Genomic DNA, 22,068 nt, shown 5'->3' on the forward strand with positions numbered 1-22,068 from the left:
GTATCGCCCCGGGAAGCTCAACGAGCCCCCGATGCCCTATCCCGAGGTACATGTGCCAGCGCACAAGTGGACCGACTCCGGGCCTTACACAATGGTCTCTGTCACCCGGGGGTCACCCGGTTCTTCCACTTCATAAAGGCCCGCAACCTGCCCTACTCCATTGCGGAGGTCAGGGCTATCACCAGAGACTGCCAGGTCTGCGCGGAGTGCAAACCGCACTTCTACCGGCCAGATCGAGCGCACCTGGTGAAGGCCTCCCGCCCCTTTGAGCGCCCCAGCATGGACTTCAAAGGGCCCCTCCCCACCACCGACCAAAACACATACTTCCTGAACGTGATCGATGCGTACTCCCGACTTCCCTTCGCCATCCCATGCCCCGATATGACTTCTGCCACGGTCATTAAAGTGCTCAACAGCATCTTCGCCATGTTCGGTTTCCCCGCTTACGTCCACAGCGACCGGGGATCCTCCTTTATGAGCGATGAGCTGCATCCGTTCCTGCTCAGCAAGGGCATCGCCTCAAGCAGGACGACCAGCTACAATCCCTGGGGAAACGGGCAGGTGGAGAGGGAGAATGGGACGGTCTGGAAGGCCGTCCTGCTGGCCCTACGGTCTAAAAATCTCCCGGTCTCCCGCTGGCAGGATGTCCTCCCCGACCCGCTCCATTCCAGCAACACTCACCCTCCCCCCTGCGCACCTCACCACAGCCCCCACCCCAGGAGAATCCGCCCGCTCACTGGTTCCACTCGGGGGCGATGAAGATGAGGACAACACGCTCCCGGAGTCACAGGTGACCAAGTCGGCGCCCACATCACCACCGGGACCGAGGCGATGACAGCGGAGGGTCAAGGCACCCGACTGACTGAACTTGTAAATTTTGCCTGAACTTGTGAATTTTGCCTGAACTTGTAAATTCTCCACCACTCCCGCCGGACTCTATTTTAACAGGGGGTGAATGTGGTAGTCACCACTAACTGTATATTAAAGGTAGTACGGTAAGGCTCCTGTATTAGAGGTACAGGGGTAAATCCCTGCCTGCTGGCTCCGCCCAGAAGGCGGCGTATAAATGTGTACACACAACGGAGCTGCTCCCATTCTGGAATCAGCTACAGGAGGCCACACATCTTTGCTCAATAAAGCCTCGATTATTCACTACTCTCGTCTTTGTAGTAATTGATAGTGCATCAGAGTGCAGCACTCCCTCAGTACTGACCCTTTGACAAGTGCAGCACTCCCTCAGATTCCCTCTGACAGTGCGGCTCTCCCTCAGTACTGACCCTCTGACAGTGCAGCACTCACTCAGTACTGACTCTCTGACAGTGCAGCACTCCCTCAGTACTGACCCTTTGACAAGTGCAGCACTCCCTCAGATTCCCTCTGACAGTGCGGCTCTCCCTCAGTACTGACCCTCTGACAGTGCAGCACTCCCTCAGCACTGACACTCTGACAGTGCGGCACTCCCTCAGTACTGACCCTCTGACAGTGCAGCACTCCCTCAGTTCTGACCCTTTGACAAGTGCAGCACTCCCTCAGATTCCCTCTGACAGTGCGGCTCTCCCTCAGTACTGACCCTCTGACAGTGCAGCACTCCCTCAGTACTGACCCTCTGACAGTGCAGCACTCCCAGTACTGACCCTCTGACAATGCAGCACTCCCTCAGTACTGACCCTCTGACAGTGCAGCACTCCCTCAGTACTGACCCTCTGACAGTGCAACACTCCCTCAGTACTGACCCTCTGACAGTGCAGCACTCCCTCAGTACTGACCCTCTGACAGGGCAGCACTCCCTCAGTACTGACCCTCTGACAGTGCAGCACTCCCTCAGTACTGACCCTCTGACAGTGCTGCACTCTCTCAGTACTGACCCTCTGACAGTGCAGCACTCCCTCAGTACTGAACCTCTGACAGAGCGGCACACCCTCAGTACTGACCCTCTGACAGTGCAGCACTCCCTCAGTGCTGACCCTCTGACAGTGCAGCACTCCCTCAGTACTGACCCTCTGACAGTGCGGCACTCCCTCAGTACTGACCCTCTGACAGTGCAGCACTTCCTCAGTACTGACCCTCTGACAGTGCAGCACTCACTCAGTACTGACCCTCTGACAGTACAGCACTCTCTCAGTGCTGACCCTCTGACAGTGCGGCACTCCCTCAGTACTGACCCTCTGACAATGCAGCCCTTCCTCAGTACTGACCCTCTGACAGTGCAGCACTCACTCAGTACTGACCCTCTGCCAGTGCAGCACTCCCTCAGCACTGACCCTTTCACAGTGCAGCACTCCCTCAGTACTGACCCTCTGACACTCCCTCAGTACTGACCCTCTGACAGTCAGCACTCCCTCAGTACTGACCCTCTGACAGTGCAGCACTCCCTCAGTACTGACCCTCTGACAGTGCAGCACCCCCTCAGTACTGGATGAGCTCAAGACGTGACATTTGTCTTTAAAAGTCCTACAAGCTAAGACAAGCTGACGCTCAATTTGAAAAGGTAAAATCACAAAATATCGTGATGCAAGGTACTACATTTCAAGCTAACCGATTCTAAATCCTAAAATAGTCGTTACTGGTTGAATGGAAGACTTCAGAGAAACCGTGCAATTTCAAATCCGAGGTATTGCAGGGCAGACGTGTGGTGTTCAAAATAAATTTTAAAGAAATATATAAAATGTAATCATTAAAAATAAATCTGCAGACTGGACTTCCTGAATTTGATGCATTTTAAAAATATTCTTCGTTATTTTTGGTCTGATTGTGGTTCTGCTGGGGAAGCATGTAGCTGTCCGAGAGCTGATACCACATTGAAACCTTTCACATCCTGTTTTGTGTGATTTTTGAATGTGTTTTTTAAATATGAGGGGTTGGCAACTGTGACAAATGCACTACGTAAGTTATATTTGAAAGTAACTTTTCAAACACAGTCTCATTGATCTGTTTCAACAGCGTGGGCAGTGTGATCCTGTGCACTGATGAGAGTTGGAACTTGCAGTTAAAGCATTCTGAACAGTTTTGTTATGTAAATGTACATTTGCTTAAATACCACCCTGGTTAGACATATGAGCATTTTTAAAGTGCTCATGTACAGCTGAATATATGTTAGCCAAATGTCATTCTATAAAATCAAGTATTAAATATTGTTGCTTAAAACTGTTGGGCGGGATCCTCCCCATCGCCGACAGCGCATTGACGCCCACGGGTTTCCCGACAGCGTGGGGGTGCCGGGATAGGCGGCTGCCGGGATAGGGGGCCGCCGGACCAGAAATGGGTGCAGCGGGACGGAGAATCACGCCCAACTGGACCTTACATTATTGGACACAGCGTCATGAATACTGACCTGAAAATTTGCCTTCTGCTCTTTCTATTAAAATGGGTTGACACGGCAACCAGAATCGTAGACAATCTTTCAGATAAAGCATTGGTGCAGGATTCTCTCAGCTCACGCGGGCTGGAGAATCGCCGGGCCGGGCGCGAATCGTGCGACGACGCCCCAACGCCATCCGCCGATAGTCCGATGAGCGGAGAATCGGCGCCATTGCCGTCGGTCGGGGGCCACCCCAGCGATTCTCCGCCCGGGATGGGCTGAGTGTCCGCCCAAAAAAGCCCGAGTCCCGCCAGCGCTGTTCACATCTGGTCTTACCTGGCGGGACCTCGGCACCCAACCTGCGGGGGGCGGCTTGGTGGGAGGGAGGAGTCCGATTCTCAGGGGGGCCTCCATCGTGGCCTGGCCCACGATAGGGGCCTACTGATCTGCGGGCCAGCCTCTCGTGGTGGGTGCCTCTTTTTGCCCGTGTAGCCCTACGCCATGTTGCGTCGGGGCCGGCGCGGAGAGGGGAGATACCGCGCATTTGCGCCGGTCGCAGCACGCATGCACAGACCCGCGTCGCCCATTTGACGCCAGTATCGGCAGCTGGAGCAGCGTGGGTCGCTCCAGTGCCGTACTGTCCCCCTGTAGGGCTCAGGATCGCTGCTCCTGGAGGCCTGTTGACGCCGTCGTAAAACGTGACAGCGTTTATGATGGTGTCAACACTTCGCCTCAGGATCAGAGAATCCCGCCCTAGGTTTTGGGTCGGACTCTGATCACTTTCAGTGAAACAATTTCTCTTCATGTTGTATCATTGGGTGGAACTCTCCCATTCAGCCCATGTGGGTTTGATGGTGGGTTTGAACAAAAGAACAAAGAAATGTACAGCACAGGAACAGGCCCTTCGGCCCTCCAAGCCCGGGCCGACCATGCTGCCCGACTAAACTACGACCTTCTACACTTCCTGGGTCCGTATCCCTCTATTCCCATCCTATTCATGTATTTGTCAAGATGCCCCTTAAATGTCACTATCGTCCCTGCTTCCACCACCTCCTCCGGTAGCGAGTTCCAGGCACTCACTACCCTCTGTGTAAAAAACTTGCCTCGTACATCTACTCTAAACCTTGCCCCTCGCACCTTAAACCTATGCCCCCTAGTAATTGACCCCTCTACCCCGGGGAAAAGGCTCTGACTATCCACTCTGTCTATGCCCCTCATAATTTTGTAGACCTCTATCAGGTCGCCCCTCAACCTCCTTCGTTCCAGTGAGAACAAACCGAGTTTATTCAACCGCTCCTCATAGCTAATGCCTTCCATACCAGGCAACATTCTGGTAAATCTTTTCTGCACCCTCTCTAAAGCCTCCACATCCTTCTGGTAGTGTGACGACCAGAATTGAACAGTATACTCCAAGTGTGGCCTAACTAAGGTTCTATACAGCTGCAACATGACTTGCCAATTCTGTACTCAATGCCCCAGCCAATGAAGGCAAGCATGCCGTATGCCTTCTTGACTACCTTCTCCACCTGTGTTGCCCCTTTCAGTGACCTGTGGACCTTTACTCCTAGATCTCTTTGACTTTCAATACTCTTGAGGGTTCTACCATTCACTGTATATTCCCTACCTGCATTAGACCTTCCAAAATGCATTACCTCACATTTGTCCGGATTAAACTCCATCTGCCATCTCTCCGCCCAAGTCTCCAGACAATCTAAATCCTGCTGTATCCTCTGACAGTCCTCATCGCTAGCCGCAATTCCACCAACCTTTGTGTCGTCTGCAAACTTACTAATCAGACCAGTTACATTTTCCTCCAAATCATTTATATATACTACAAACAGCAAAGGTCCCAGCACTGATCCCTGTGGAACACCACTGGTCACAGCCCTCCAATTAGAAAGCATCCCTCCATTACTACTCTCTGCCTTCTATGACCTAGCCAGTTCTGTATCCACCTTGCCAGCTCACCCCTGATCCCGTGTGACTTCACCTTTTGTACTAGTCTACCATGAGGGACCTTGTCAAAGGCCTTACTGAAGTCCATATAGACAACATCCACTGCCCTACCTGCATCAATCATCTTAGTGGCCTCCTCGAAAAACTCTATCATGTTAGCGAGACATGACCTCCTCTTCACAAAACCATGCTGCCTCTCACTAATACGTCCATTTGCTTCCAAATGGGAGTAGATCCTGTCTCGAAGAATTCTCTCCAGTAATTTCCCTACCACTGAAGTAAGGCTCACCGGCCTGTAGTTCCGTGGATTATCCTTGCTACCCTTCTTAAACAGAGGAACAACATTGGCTATTCTCCAGTCCTCCGGGACATCACCTGAAGACAGTGAGGATCCAAAGATTTCTGTCAAGGCCTTAGCAATTTCCTCTCCAGCCTCCTTCAGTATTCTGGGGTAGATCCCATCAGGCCCTGGGGACTTATCTACCTTAATATTTTTTAAGACACCCAACACCTCGTCTTTTTGGATCTCAATGTGACCCAGGCTATCTACACACCCTTCTCCAGACTCAACATCTACCAATTTCTTCTCTTTGGTGAATACTGATGCAAAGTATTCATTTAGTACCTTGCCCATTTCATCTGGCTCCACACATAGATTCCCTTGCCTATCCTTCAGTGGGCCAACCCTTTCCCTGGCTACCCTCTTGCTTTTTATGTACGTGTAAAAAGCCTTGGGATTTTCCTTAACCCTATTTGCCAATGACTTTTCGTGACCCCTTCTAGCCCTCCTGACTCCTTGCTTAAGTTCCTTCCTGCTTTCATTATATTCCACACAGGCTTCGTCTGTTCCCAGCCTTTTAGCCCTGACAAATGCCTCCTTTTTCGTTTTGACGAGGCCTACAATATCTCTCGTTATCCAAGGTTCCCGAAAATTGCCGTATTTATCCTTCGTCCTCACAGGAACATGCCGGTCCTGAATTCCTTTCAACTGCCATTTGAAAGCCTCCCACATGTCAGATGTTGATTTGCCCTCAAACATCCGCCCCCAATCTATGTTCTTCAGTTCCCGCCTAATATTGTTATAATTAGCCTTCTCCCAATTTAGCACATTCATCCTAAGACCACTCTTATCCTTGTCCACCAGCACTTTCAAACTTACTGAATTGTGGTCACTGTTCCCGAAATGCTCCCCTACTGAAACATCTACCACCTGGCCGGGCTCATTCCCCAATATCAGGTCCAGTACCGCCCCTTCCCTAGTTGGACTGTCTACATATTGTTTTAAGAAGCCCTCCTGGATGCTCCTTACAAACTCCGCCCCGTCTAAGCCCCTGGCACTAAGTGAGTCCCAGTCAATATTGGGGAAGTTGAAGTCTCCCATCACCACAACCCTGTTGTTTTTACTCTTTTCCAAAATCTGTCTACCTATCTGCTCCTCTATCTCCCGCTGGCTGTTGGGAGGCCTGTAGTAAACCCCCAACATTGTGACTGCACCCTTCTTATTCCTGATCTCTACCCATATAGCCTCACTGCCCTCTGAGGTGTCCTCCCGCAGTACAGCTGTGATATTCTCCCGAACCAGTAGCGCAACTCCGCCACCCCTTTTACATCCCCCTCTATCCCGCCTGAAACATCTAAATCCTGGAACGTTTAGCTGCCAATCCTGCCCTTCCCTCAACCAGGTCTCTGTAATGGCAACAACATCATAGTTCCAAGTACTAATCCAAGCTCTAAGTTCATCTGCCTTACCCGTAATACTTCTTGCATTAAAACATATGCACTTCAGGCCACCAGACCCGCTGTGTTCAGCAACTTCTCCCTGTCTGCTCTGCCTCAGAGCCCCACTGTCCCTATTCCCTAGTTCTCCCTCAATGCTCTTACCTTCTGACCTATTGCTCCCGTGCCCACCCCCCTGCCATACTAGTTTAAACCCTCCCGTGTGACACTAGCAAACCTCGCGGCCAGGATATTTATGCCTCTCCAGTTTAGATGCAACCCGTCCTTCTTATATAGGTCACACCTGCCCCGGAAGAGCTCCCAGTGGTCCAGATAACGGAAACCCTCCCTCCTACACCAGCTGTTTAGCCACGTATTTAGCTGCTCTATCTTCCTATTTCTAGCCTCACTGGCACGTGGCACAGGGAGTAATCCCGAGATTACAACCCTAGAGGTCCTGTCTTTTAACTTTCTGCCTAGCTCCCTGAACTCCTGCTGCAGGGCCTCATGCCTCTTCCTGCCTATGTCGTTAGTACCAATATGTACAACGACCTCTGCCTGTTTGCCCTCCCCCTTCAGGATGCCCTCTACCCGTTCGGAGACATCCTGGACCCTGGCACCAGGGAAGCAACATACCATCCTGGAGTCTCTTTCACGTCCACAGAAGCGCCTATCTGTGCCCCTGACTATAGGGTCCCCTATTACTATTGCTCTTCTGCGCTTTGACCCTCCCTTCTGAACATCAGAGCCAGCCGTGGTGCCACTGCTCTGGCTGCTGCTGTTTTCCCCTGATAGGCTATCCCCCCGACAGTATCCAAAGGGGTATACCTGTTCGAGAGGGGGACAACCACAGGGGATTCCTGCACTGACTGCCTGCCCTTTCTGGTGGTCACCCATTTCTCTGCCTGCACCTTGGGTGTGACCACATTTATATAACTGCTATCTATGACGCTTTCCGCCACCTGCATGCGCCTAAGTGCATCCAATTGCTGCTCCAACCGAACCATGCGGTCTGTGAGGAGCTCCAGTTGGGTGCACTTTCTGCAGATGAAGCCAACCGGGACGCTGGAAGCCTCCCGGACCTGCCACATCTCAGAGTCAGAGCACTGCACCCCTCTAACTGACATTGCGTCAATTAATTAAAATTAAAAGTTTTTAAAAAATTTTTATATATTTTTTTTTTTTCAAGTTACTGTTAACTATCTGTTTCCTAGCACTTTCCGATCTCTGGCTTAGATACCCCTCTAAATTATAATTAAGTAATTATGTTTAATTAGTTACCAATGCTTGATTTTTTAAATTTAGTGTAGATTCCCAACCAACCACTCAGGTCACAGCTTTTCTGTGATGTCACTTCAGTTTCCCCCCCGACACACACATTTGAAAAAGGTATAAAAGTAAAAATGTGTAAAAATCACTTACTTACCTTCTTACCTTCTGAGTGTCTTAGATGTTCTCAGGTTCTCTCCCTGACAGAGACTGCTCCTCCTCCTCCGAACGGCTCCCGAAACTAGGCCGCCATCTTTTAAAATCTCCGCTTCGACTCGCAGTTCCTGCTCTTTTTAAATCTCCTGCGCTTTTTAAATGGGGGGTTTGATGGGGGGTTTGAAGGGGGGTTTGATGGGGGGTTTGATGGGGGTTTGATGGGGGGTTTGATGGGGGATTTGATGGGGGGTTTGATGGTGGGTTTTGATGGGGAGATTGATGTGGGGTTTGATGGGGGGTTTGATGGGGGGTTTGATGGGGAGATTGATGTGGGGTTTGATGGGGGGTTTGATGGGGGGTTTGATGGGGGGCTTGATGGGGGGTTTGATGGGGGGTTTGATGGGGGGTTTGATGGGGGTTTGATGTGGGGTTTGATGGGGGGTTTGATGGGGGGTTTGATGGGGAGATTGATGTGGGGTTTGATCTCAGTTCCTTGTTCATCAGACCTCTTGCATTAAAATAAATGCCATCCAATCTAGCCAACTCCATTATGACTCAACTGGTCTAGACATCCTGGGCGGGATTCTCTCAGCCCGGAGAGCGGAGAATCACGGAACGGGCGCGAAACGCGCGATGACGCCCCGACGCCTGTCTACCGATTCTCTGGAGAGCGGAGAATCGGTACCATTGGCGCTGGCGCGGTCAGCGCGGTGCCGGCCGGGGGCCGGTCCACACGGCCCCCGCCGGTGATTCTCCGCCCGAGATGGGCCGAGGGGCCCAGCAAAAAATCCGAGTCCCGCCGGCGCACTTACCCAGCGGGACCTCGGCGTGCATGCATCCGGGGGAGGCCTGGTGGGGGGGCAGGGGAGTCCGACCCCGAGGGGGGCCTCCGCTGTGGCCTGGCCCGTGATCGGCGCCGACCGATCGGCAGGCGGGCCTCTCAGGCTATGAGCCATTTTGTTCCGTGCCGGTCCCTCTAGCCCTACGCCATGTTGCGACGGGGCCTGCGTGGAGAAGGGAGCCATCGCGCTTGTGTGCAATCGTGCCGGTCCCACTGCGCATGTGCAGACCCGCGGCGCCCATTTGACGCCGGATCGGCAGCTGGAGCAGCATGGGTCGCTCCAGTGCCGTGCTGGCCCCCTGTAGGGGACAGAATCACTGCTCCTGAGGGGATGTTGACACTGTCGAGAAACGCACTTAGCCTCAGGATCAGAGAATCACGTCCCCTGTGCCTTCCTGACTCACTTGATATCTCTTCTACTTTTGACTGTAAATCTCTTCCTGCTGAACCTTCTCTTAAGGCCCCTGCCAAGTTAGTTTAAACCCTCCTCAATGGCACTAGCAAACTTCCTGGTAAGGACACTGGTCCTATTTCGGTTCGGGTGCAAACCGCCCGCCTTGTACAGGTCCCACCATCCCCAAAAATGATCCCAATGTCCAGAAATCTAAAGCCCGCCCTCCTGCACCATTTCTCCAGCTACACATTCATCGGGACTAACCTCCTATTTCTGTACTCACTAGCACATTTCACCAGGAGTAATCCAGAGATTACTATCTCTGTGCACTTTTAAAGCCATTGGTAATGCATTGCCACCACGTTCAGCGGGGGGTGGGGGTGGGGGGGTCTTCCCCTCTTGTGTAGCAGACCCACCCTGATGACATGAAGTTGGCTGCCACTGCTTTCCCGACACAGTCATTTTCCGCTAAAGTATCCAAACGGTATATCTGTTAGAAAAAGGGATGGACATGGGGGGGGGATTCCTGCACTACCTGCCTACCTCTATTTAGAAACATACATAGAAACATAGAAAATAGAAGCAGGAGGCCATTCGGCCCTTCGAGCCTGCTCAGCCATTCATTATGATCATGGCTGCTCATCAAGTTCAATACCCTGATCCCGCCTTCCCCCATATCCCTTGATCCCTTTAGCCCCAAGAGCTATATCTAATTCTTTAATGAAATTACACATTTGTGCCTCAACTACTTTCTGTGGCAGCGAATTCCACAGATTCATCACTCTCTGGGTGAAGAAACGTCTCCTCACCTCAGCCCAATTCACCTAACAAGTATGTGTTTTGGGACGTGTGGAGCCGGTATGTTGTAGCTAGGGGGTGTGTATAAATGATTGTATAGCAGCAAATGGGGGTTTCAGACAGAGCACCCTGATCCTGAGAGGTACACCCCAACTCCACACACCTGCCACCAAGTCATTCCCTGCTACTCCCCGTGGTCCAGGCATACACCCACCCAGCAAACCCAAAAAGTTACAAAGGTTTGCTTATCTCCTTGCTCTGCCTCAATGGCGCCTGGGTCCCGCTTGTAAATATCAAATCACACATGCATCAAATCACACCCGCGTGACTCCCAGCTGAGAGGGGTAGAGCATCACAGAGGCATGGAGCAAATCCCGGCACTTATACTGCAATGTTGCCCCTGTGGATTTGAAAAGCAGCTGATGAGGGCAGCACGGTGGCACAGTGGTTAGCACTGTGGCTTCACAGCGCTAGGGTCCCAGGTTCGATTTCCCGCTGGGTCACTGTCTGTGCGGAGTCTGCACATTCTCCCCGTGTCTGCGTGGGTTTCCTCCGAGTGCTCCGGTTTCCTCCCACAGTCCAAAGACGTGCAGGTTAGGTGGATTGGCCAGGCTAAATTGCCCTTAGTGTCCAAAAAGGTCAGGTGGAGTTACTGGGTTATGGGGATAGGGTGGAAGTGAGGGCTTAAGTGGGTCGGTGCAGACTCGATGGGCCGAATGGCCTCCTTATGCACTGTATGTTCTAGGGGGCATAGCCTCAAAATAAGGGGAAGTAGATTTAGGACTGAGTTTAGGAGGAACTTCTTCACCCAAGGGTTGTGAATCTATGGAATTCCTTGCCCAGTGAAGCAGTAGAGGCTCCTTCATTAAATGTTTTTAAGATAAAGATAGATAGTTTTTTGAAGAATAAAGGGATTAAGGGTTATGGTGTTCGGGCCGGAAAGTGGAGCTGAGTCCACAAAAGATCAGCCATGGTCTCATTGAATGGTGGAGCAGGCTCGAGGGGCCAGATGGCCTACTCCTGCTCCTAGTTCTTATGTTCTTATGTATGCAATACTAGACTTTTTAGACATTGAACTCTCTCTCGTACTTTGACTAAGAAGCCATTCTGAGCCTAGACAGGGAAATTGGTGTGCTGCCTCGCAGTCCAGGCTTTGTTCAGCCAGGAGGTCAGTAAACAAGCTGTAATGGATTCTATCATTTATGTCGTTTCCTAATTTGAATAGACAAAAGGAAAAGCTGAGAGCTGTCTGTACCAAACCTAGCTGAGAAAGTCAGCGGCTCAGAGATCCAACAGCACAGTGAGGAAGTAACTCTTAAATGAATGTAATTCTCCAAAAAGAAGAGACTTTGAAAGTGCCAGAAAAATTGCCTAATTGTGCAGAGTGGCACAGTTCAGATTCAGGGGCACCATTGATGCCGAGGAGTTCAAGATTCTCCTGCAGGAGATGTGCCAAAGGAGCGTGGTCATTTTGGGGGCTGAAAGTAGCTCAGTCTCCAGTAAAAAGTACAGGTACCAGCTGAACACTGAGTTAATATTGAACCCGCTGCAAACAAGGAAGACGCTCTGGTATCTGGAATGAAGCAAAGGTGAATATTGAGAGAATTGTGTCGGGTTTAATATTTGCTGCCGCAGCACTATACACGATACATTATATACCCTATATACTATACACACTATATAGGCTGTACATGATACACTATATACCCTATATACTATACACACTATATAGGCTGTACATGATACACTATATACCCTATATACTATACACACTATATAGGCTGTACATGATACACTATATACCCTATATACTATACACACTATATACACTGTACAGGCTCCTGAAACTGAAGGTTAAACCATGCAGTCAGATAGCACAGGGACATGTATTTCTGCTGGTTTATGTACAACCTGACCTTGGAAAGAGTTGAAACTTTCACAAACTACAGCTATATTATGAGTGAGGGAATGATTATCGATTCTTTCCCCCAGCAAAACTACAAAAAATGGAAGAGCAGAAAGAGATGCTGGCATCTACAATCAGTCGTCTACAGGGTAAGTGTGCAGTTTGTTTGTTATTCTGTTATCAGATATCAGCATTGTTGGCAAGGCCGGCATTTATTATACGTTCCGAATTGCCATTGGGAAGATTGTAGTGAGTTCCCTCCAATGATTGGTGGCATGGTGGCACAGTGGTTAGCACTGCTGCCTCACAGCACCAGGGACCTGGGTTCTATTCCCAGCTTGGGTGTCTGTGCGGAGTCTGCACGTTATCCCCGTGGGTTTCCTCCGGGTGCTCCGGTTTCCTCCCACAGTCCAAAGATGTTCAGGGTAGGTGGACTCTCCATGATAAATTGCCCTTAGTGTCCAGGGATTTGCAGGTTAGGTTCTGGGGATCGGCCGGGATAGATGGGGAAGTAAACATGGACAGAGTTTTAGATTTTTGACCCAGCCATAATGAAGGAACAGCAGAGTTCCAAGACAGGATGGTGTATGGATTGGAGGGGAACTTCTAGTTGGTGTTGTTCCCATGTGTTTGCTGCCTTCTAGTTGGTAAAGGTTGCAAGTTTGGAAGGTGCTGTCAAAGGAGGTTTGGCAAGTTTTTGCAGGTCACTTTTATATGTACACACCGCTACCATTGTGTGTTGGTGGCAGATGGGGTGCCAACCAAGCAGGCTGCTTGGATGGCAATGGTGATGAGATACTGGAGTGTGTTTGGGCCTGCACTCATCCAGGCAGTGAGTCACACTCCTGACTTGTGCCTTGTAGATGATGGACAGGCTTTGGAGAGTCAGGAGGTGAGTTACTCTCCACAGGATTTCCATGAGCAGTGTTGGTGTCATTGCCGATTTGTATTGGGGTCGGTTTAGCTCAGTGGACTAGACTGCAGAGTAAGGCCATCAGCGCAGGTTCAATTCCTGTCCAAGCTGAGGTTATTCATGAAGGGCTCGCCTTCTCAACCTTGCCCCTCGCCTGAGGTGTGGTGATCCTCAGGTAAAATCACCACCGGTCAGCTCTCCCCCTCAAAGGCGAAAGCAGCCTCTGGTCATCTGGGACTATTGTGACTTTACTTACTTTAGATTTCTATTACAATAAAAGTTATGTCTATATGACTTGAATTGACAAATACAGCCCACCTTGCACTGTAGTGTACTCTCTCTTTTAGTTAGATTGTCGGAATTAATCTGATTAATTTGTTTGGATGGGAATGAGAATGTTGACTGCTTTGTTGTGTTTTGCACCAAATTTGGATCCCAGCTAAATAATTTCTCATATCACTGATCCATTACCTGATTAGCCAGGACAGACCAACTCACTTTGAGAATAATTCCTAGTTTAGATGTTATTCAGGATGTTAGTCCGTGATAAATGATGGTCCGCCCTCCATGGGGAGGTTTGCCTCTATGTGTGAATTTATAGAGAATTTCCTATTCTTAAATTATCACTATAAACCAAAAAAAATGTTTCTCAATATCATGCTCTGATGGAAACATACATCTTAAAGTTTGAACTAACAAAGATTGTTTCCAATTTCAAATTAAGGCAAATCCATTAGAATACCAAACCTCAGCAGGCATAAGTCCAGTTTTAACCCCTGGCATGAATTATCCAGATGGGGGCTGAGGTAAAAAGGATCTCTCTGGCCACCCACAGAAATGGTCCAGGAGACTTAAACTCCCAGGCTTCAACGTCATGAGTCTTGTCAGACCTCCGCCCTAACCCCGCAGGAAGCAGCTATCCTAAAGGCAGGGGTATGATTTTGGGCAACAGGGGGACATTGCTGTGGGGTCAAAAGAATGATCTAGGCCATCACAAAACTTCTTAGGAAGAGGGTAGTTGCGATAGAGTTCCTCAGCCTCCTGGAATGACCTGGAGTTTCCTGGAACTGAATTTTCCGCCACTGAGCAGCTGGGGAGAGGTACAATCTAAGTTTCTTGCTGCACCTTGTATGCACCTTCCGACTTTATAAGAGATATCTCCGACTCAGTGGCACCACTTGACCACTGCTGCAGAGCTGCAAAAGTAAAATGGAATAAATTAATAATAGTTCTTTGTGCGTTGAGGTAGACTTGGATTTGAGTAGCTATGAAATTCAGCTGAGAAGCGATAGTAAATATGTGCCTAACAGTAATTCTATTCCATATTTTTTCAATTATCCTTCAAATTGCAGAAATGGTCGAGAAGCAAACCATCCAGACAACTGCACAAAAGAAAGTGATGCAACAGAATGGTTAGTAAAAAAGATCACAGTAATTCCAGATTAATTCAATATTTGATTGTCAATGTCTAGCTTGGGTTTGCTTCATTTTAGATTTGTTTAGTGCCAGGAGTGAGCACCGTCATCAGGCACTTCAGCAGCAGATCAGTGAGCTGCACGACCAATTGGAAAGACAGTCAGCCCTGCTTCATGGCAAGGAGAAGGAGGTGAGAAAATGATCATTGGGTCCAGCCAACCCACTTTCAGCATTAAATCGAAATATGCACACAGCTCCCAATGGGCAAAAAAAAAATTCAAAACTCACGGATAGCAGAGTATTAATTTAATATACTTCTTTCTAAAAGTTTGTTTTTAAAATGCATCATTGCTGAGACTTGCTTTTTTTATTTAAATAACACAGTACGATTATATCAGGCATCAGGATTTTAGATTAATAATCAAAAATATTTCATTTCTATCTAATACTGAAATAAGGGAAGTATAATTCACTCCTCACAGCGCTTGGATCCTAGAAGTCTGGCTGACCAATTTTGTAACAATCGGATTAAACTTTCTTGGTCCTTTGGAGTTCGGCTGTGAGGTCAGGATTGGAAATATGGCGAGGGAAGGTGAGGGGGGGAGGGGGAGTTTCTGATGTTTGATTGTCACAATGACATATTGCCAGTGGTGGGAATCTTATTGGCCCCCAGATGGCCAATTGAATCATTTATTGGTCATTTAATGATCCAATTAAGAGCCACTTCCCGCTACCACGGATATGTCTACATCGACTCTCACAAACCTCTACAGATGTGCCGTAGAGAGCATCCTATCCGGCTGCATCACAGCCCGGTATGGCAACTGCTCGGCCCGAGATCGCAAGAAACTGCAGTGTGGTGAATTCAGCCCAAAGCATCACACAGGCTTGCCACCCTCACTTTGATTCTGTATACACCTCCCGCTGCCTCAGGAAGGCAGACAACATTATCAGAGACCCCTCCCACCCAAGCTTTGCCCACTTCCAGACCCTTCCATCAGGCAGAAGGTACAGAAGTTTGAAGACCCACACATCCAGACACAGGAACAGCTTCTTCCCCACAACTACAAGATTCCTCAACGACTCCCCCTCGGACTGATCTGTTCCCTGTAAGAACACTATTCACGACGCCCTATGCTGCTCTTGCTCATGTATTTGCTTTGTTTGGCTCCTTGTTCCGCACTGTAACCAATCACTGTTTGTTGATTACCATTTGTCAATTTACTCTGTGACTTTTTCTTTTTTTTGTCTACTATGTACGTACTGTGTAAGTTCCCTTGGCCACAGAAAAATACTTTTCACTGTACTTCGGTACATGTGACAATAAATCAAATCAATCAATCAATCAATATTTTGCCACTATGAGGGAAACTGCCAGGAAAATCCCAACAGTCTCCCAGCCAGTTCCGGGAGACATCCGGACACTCCCTGGCTCATGGCAACAATGGTGCCATCAGTGTAAACCCCCCACCCCCCCCCCCAACCCACCCCCGGACTGGCCTCCTTCTGCACTGTTGGGTATTGATGGATTCCCTGTATATAATCAAATTGGTATAGAATCTTAACCATGCTCGTTTTATGAGGCGGAACTCCCCATCTGCTTCTGGAGATTTTGTTTGTGTTGGGAAACATTAGTTAAGATTGTTACCTCTTGATTCTGTTTATAAGCTTTTTTATTCCTCACCTGAGCAATCTGTCCTTTCCCATTAACACAATAGTGCAGCGAACTACACTCAGAACTCACACACGTGCAAAGTGAGCATCAAGCCTGGCTGGAGAAGTTGCAGCTTCCTCGGGATCAGTCAAAGAGGTTTCAGAAGAAACCCGCCCAGGTGAGGTTCTGAAATCATCTCATCTCCAGTCACAAGGCAGGTGAGACATGGCCACAAATACCAGAGTTTAACAGTAAGCAGCAGTAAATTACTTGGTGTTTAATTCAACGCCCGAAGTCAAACACAAAGGGCGGGATTCTCTGATAATGGGACTATGTCCCCACGCCTGCGGGAAAATGGGTGCGAATAACTCTGGACTTTTTTCTGGAAAGTCCAGAGTGATTCCTCATTTTGAAGGGGGCTAGCAGGGTTCCGGAGTAGTCCATGCAGTTCTGGCTGCCGATACGGGGCCCCGCGCAGCATGGCGGAGGGTAGCCCCCACAATATAGCCCCCACCCCAGATTGCGCGTGCCTGCCAATCGATGGCCCCTGATCGCAAGCCTGGCAGTCCAGGAGGCCCCCCCGGTGACAGATCCCCCCGCCCCCTGCTCCCCACCATGGTGGCCTCAGACTGCGTCCGCAGCCACCACTCCGAGTGCCCGCCGCGTGGAACCATGAGTGAACCACGCCGGCGGGAACTCGGCCAATTGTCGCGGAGAATCGCCGCGGAGGCCTCTTTCAAGGGCCTCTTACCGGCGCCGCAACGACCTCGTGCGCGTGACTGGCGGCAATTCTCCTGTCCGCGGAGAATCGCGGGAAGGCGTCGGACCCGATCGCGGGTCTGAGGCCCCATTCTCCGCCCCCGCGCCGAGTGCGATTTCGGCGCAGAGGTTCAGAGAACCCCGCCCATAAGCTCCCTTTTCATGAATTCACTAAACAACATTCAGTTTCAAATGATCGCTCATTTGGACTTGTTTGATGATTATTTTGTATTTATCAGCAATAACCATTTTATTCACATATTCACCCATCAAAACTGAATCATTATTTGTCAATGTTTGGTTGAATTGATTTAGCACCATTAACTTAAAAATAAAAATAACCTGAAGATACAGGGTACGATTCAGCAACCCTAGTGCACCCGGCCTGGAGCTGGGCACAGCGGGTGAATCAGGTGAGACTCTCAATGTGGGCTCCCCGCTGGATGCTGGGCCAATCGCAAGTCACCCGGCTACCTCCACCCGGCCTCTCACTAATACGCCCACTTCTTCCAAATAGGAGCAGATCCTGTCTCAAATAATTCTCTCCAGTAATTCCCCTACCACTGACGTTAGGCTCACCGGCCTGTAGTTCCCTGGATTATCCTTGCTACCCTTCTTAAACAACGGAACAATGTTGGGTTTCTCCAGTCCTCCGAGACATCACCTGAAGACAGTGAGGATCCAAAGATTCTGTCAAGGCCTCAGCAATTTCCTCTCTTGCCTCCTTCAGTAATCTGGTTGTAGCTCTAGGAGAGTCTCTCACATCATGGCAGTCTGCTGCGTCCTCCACAACATCGCGCAGCAGAGGGGTGACGAGCTGGAGGAGGGGGAAGAACGCCATGCCTCGTCAATGAGGAGGGTGTAGAGGAGGGCCAGGATGGGCAGGCCATGGGGCCCCGGCAGCCATTGGAGACCGCACAACATGTGCGCCTAGGCCACCACGCACGGGACAATCGAATCACCACCAGGTTCACCGACTATGGGGCCTGGCCACCGGCGGCCCGACTGTTCCGACCCACTCCCCACATCCACTGCCCCCCCCTATCATATTACCCCCTCCCTGTGCAGCCTCCCTGCACCCACTACTACTTCCCTGGCACCTGCACTCCCCCTCCGTGCTTCCACCTGCCACACTACAGGGTGTGGGCCCTGGATTGGCAGCATCAGCAGGCCTGGTCCATGGGATGGAGGATGTCGGACCATGAGGTTGCAGATTGGGGTTGAATACAATTCTGCTGCTGCTGATGGCCCACAGCACCTCGTGGATGCCCAGTCTGGAGTTGCTAGATCTGTTTGAAGTCCACCCCATTTAGCACGGGGCCAGTGCCACACAACACGATGGAGGGTATCCTCAATGTGAAGATAGGACTTTGTCTCCACCAGGACTGTGTGGTGGTCACTTTTACTGATACTGTCATGGACAGATGCATCTGTAGCCGGCAGATTGGTGAGGTTGAGGTCAACTATGTTTTTCCCTCACCACCTTTCGCAGCCCCAGACCAGCAGCTATGTCGTTTAGCACCTGGCGAGCTTGGTCTGTGGTACTACCCAGCCACCAATGGGCATTGAAGTCCCTACCCAGAGTATATTCTGTGCCCTTGCCACCTTCAGAGCTTCATCCAAGTGATGTTCAACATGGAGGAGAACTGATTCATCAGCTGATGGTGGACGGTACATGGTAATAAAGCTGCTTAGAAGAAAGAGGAAAGTGAGAAACGGTATTTGTAACCCAAAACTAAAGAGGGTGAAAAATCCCAGACTCTCTCCTGTGCAGCAGCTAGTGAGGGAAAGTGCAGTGGGAAGGGAGATGGGAAAGCTGGGATAATATGCCGAACAGCAAGCATGTTAGCAGAGCACTGGCAAAACGATGCTGTGTTAAACATGATATCAGAACATGACTTTCTGCAGAAGCTGGATTTTTCCGCCCCGCCCTCCGCAAGAATGCCACAGGCGAGAGGCGGACAATGGAGAAGTCCACTGACCTCGGGCGGGATTCTCCGGTCGACGGGCAGACGCGGCCGGAGAATCCTGCCCAGGGTGTTATAACCCTGCATGGGACTCATCCAGTTGGGATGATTGTTCCCGAGTGCTGATTGGGATATCAGTTAACCAGCATTAGGGTTAAAATAGGTTGGCTGCTGTGGCAGCAACAGGAAGGAGTGAGGACCCTGAGATGTGTACCTGTGTGAACACTGCTGTCATACTAAATAAACATCTTCCTCAGGGACTCTTTGGACTTCCCCTTTGCCATTTACTTCACAAAGGCCCCAATTTCAATTCTTTAAATTGGTTTTGAGTGAGTTAAAATTGAGTATCAAATGGGGCAGATCGATTCCAACAGACTTTGAGAATGATTTTGTTATTCTCAAAGTTAACACATGGATATGGAGCAGGATAATGTTCTGAATGGCATTGTTTTGATTTGACTATGTCATGCTTTATTCTAGACTATATCATGGTGGAACTTGCCATTCATGTTGAACAGTGATTCTATCGTTCACCTAGAATTCAGCCAACAACTGGGTATCCCATAGCCCTGAACTGTAAAATGCTGCGCAGCATCACGTTGAAGTTCCCAATATGTTATTTTGCACAATGTAACTCAGGTGCAGGCAAAATGTAGAATATCAAGAATTTTTCCAAACTCATGAAGAATATTTCAGAGCAGAAATTAATGATCTACGTTCATCATATTTACAGATTTAAGAAATTACAAAACCAGCTCATTTAATTCATTAAATTTATGAATAGTTGATTACAACTGATTAATGTACATTTCCAATGAGGGATCAGTGAGAAGCAGAGTTGGCAGTGCACGGATATGCAGGTGTGTTTTTTGGGTGATTTTTATCCCGTAATTTATTGTCTGAATATTTTTGTCTCTTCTAGCGGCGATGCTGTCGATGTGTGGCCTTACTCCTCCTGGGGGCAGCAATCACAGGGTTTGCTGTGCTTTGGGTAAATGTGGACAATATCCCTTTCTAAGAAGTTGGCATGGAGCACATTTTGTTATCAGTATAAACTTGCTTTAGCCTTTGAACACCAAATGTTCCTCAAAATAAAACCTTTATCTTTCAAGATTTTCAAAAATAATGTACTGGACATGATGAATGTTAAAACATAAGAATTATACAGCTGCATTCGCTCATGGAACACAGACTTGCTGTTTGCTCTTGCCAACCTGATTGAGATCAGTAACTTATCAAGTGTTGAATTCAGACTGCTGACCTATGTGACATATTTCAGTTCGCAAACGGTAGTCCATCGGGTCACCAGTTCTTCAGCTGGCAAAGGCAAATTGCATAAGAGATATTTTCACAGAATACTATAGTGCAGAAGAGGCCCTTCAGCCCATCAAATCTGCACCATAGCTCATAGAATAGAAAAAACTGCTAAGTTCATAGAATTTACAGTGCAGGCCCTGTATGAAAGGCCCTGCCCATCCAATCCCATTTGCCAGCACTTGGCCCATAGCCTTGAATGTTATGACGTGTCGAGTGCTCACCCAAGCACTTTTTAAAGGGTGTGAGTCAACCCGCCTCTAGCACCCTCCCAGGCCGCGCATTCCAGATCATCACCACCCTCTGGGTAAAAACGTTTTTCCTCAAATCCCCCCAAACCTCCCACACCTCACCTTGAACCTCCTCATAACTGACCCTTCAACTAAGGTGAACAGCTGCTCCCTATCCACCCTGTCCATGCCCCTCAATCTTCTACACCTTGATCAGGTCTCCCCTCAGTCTTCTCTGCTCCAGTGAAAACAACCCAAGCCTATCCAACCTCTCTTCGTAACTTAAATGTTCCCAGGCAACATCCTGGTGAATCTCCTCTGCACCCCCTCCTGTGCAGTCACATCTTTCCTATCGTGTGGGGATCAGAATTGCGCACAGTACTCCAGCTGTGGCCTCACCAATGTTCTATACAACTCCAACATGACCTTCCTGCTTTTGTAATCGATGCCCTGATTGATAAAGGCAAGTATCCCAAATGTCTTTTTCACCACCCTATTAACCTGCCCTTTTGCCTTCAGAGATCTGTGGACAAACACACCAAGGTCACGTTGTTCCTCGGAACTTCCCAGTGTGGTGCCATTCATTGAATATTTCCGTGTTAAATTACTCCTTCCAAAGTGTAACACCTCACACTTTTCAGGTTTAATTTCATCTGCCATGTTTCTGCCCATTTGACCATCCCGTCTGTATCTTCCTGTAACCCAAGACACTCAACCTCACTGTTAACCACCCGGCCAATCTTTGTGTCTTCTGCAAACTTACTGATCCTACCCCCCACATGGTCATCTATGTCATTTATATAAATGAAGAATAATAGGGGGCCCAGCACAGATCCCTGTGGTACGCCACTGGTCACTGGCTTCCAGACACTAAAGCAGCCGTCTGTCATCACCAGATCTCAGATTTGTGAATGTGGTGGTATGTATTAGGGGTAGTACGGTACCTGTGAAGTCGAGAGGCTATTGGTAGACAGACACTGGGTCCTGGTTGGATCTGCCGTCTGCTGGTTCCGCCCAGCAAGACGGAGTATAAGAGCCCGGGTTCTCCCAGCAGCCACATTCTGTAACTGAGCTGCTGGGGAACAAGTCTTGCTTAATAAAGCCTCGATTGACTTCATCACTTCTCGACTCGTGAGTAATTGTTGTGCTACAATTTATTAAGCAGACTTAAAAAGACTATGGAGCTCCGGATCGCCCCGGAGTGTCTGCGAATCAGCCCCCATGAAGCAAACTCGGCGGCCGTGTTTAAACACTGGCTAGCATGCTTCGAAGGTTACCTTCGAACGGTCCCCGGCCGGACCACGGAAGACCAGAATTCATGCAGGTCCTGCATTCCAGGGTGAGCCCGGAGATCTACACGCTCATCGAAGATGCGGAGGATTTCCCGACGGCGCTCACCATGCTGAAAGGGGTCTACATTCGGCCCAAACCAGGTCTACGCACGCCACCAACTCGCGCTGAGACGGCAAATCCCCGGAGAA

At 49.4% G+C, this 22,068-nt stretch overlaps 1 protein-coding gene across 2 annotated transcripts in view; it reads left to right on the top strand.

Annotated features, from left to right (window-relative positions):
* LOC140393610 (TRAF3-interacting JNK-activating modulator-like) overlaps positions 1 to 21,699 on the top strand; it is a 156,741-nt gene extending 135,042 nt beyond the window's left edge. The window contains exons 12-16 of one of the 2 annotated variants that reach the window (XM_072479877.1): positions 12,421 to 12,483; positions 14,600 to 14,659; positions 14,741 to 14,853; positions 16,382 to 16,535; positions 19,966 to 21,699. In XM_072479877.1, coding sequence (XP_072335978.1) covers positions 12,421 to 12,483; positions 14,600 to 14,659; positions 14,741 to 14,853; positions 16,382 to 16,507 — 362 coding nt within the window. In that variant the 3' untranslated portion in view covers positions 16,508 to 16,535; positions 19,966 to 21,699. The remainder of the gene's footprint in view (positions 1 to 12,420; positions 12,484 to 14,599; positions 14,660 to 14,740; positions 14,854 to 16,381; positions 16,536 to 19,965) is intronic. The other variant, XM_072479876.1, reaches the window with a different exon arrangement.
* The last annotated feature ends 369 nt before the right edge of the window (positions 21,700 to 22,068 follow it).

Source organism: Scyliorhinus torazame, chromosome 17, assembly GCF_047496885.1.
Source record: "Scyliorhinus torazame isolate Kashiwa2021f chromosome 17, sScyTor2.1, whole genome shotgun sequence".
NCBI lineage: Eukaryota > Metazoa > Chordata > Chondrichthyes > Carcharhiniformes > Scyliorhinidae > Scyliorhinus > Scyliorhinus torazame.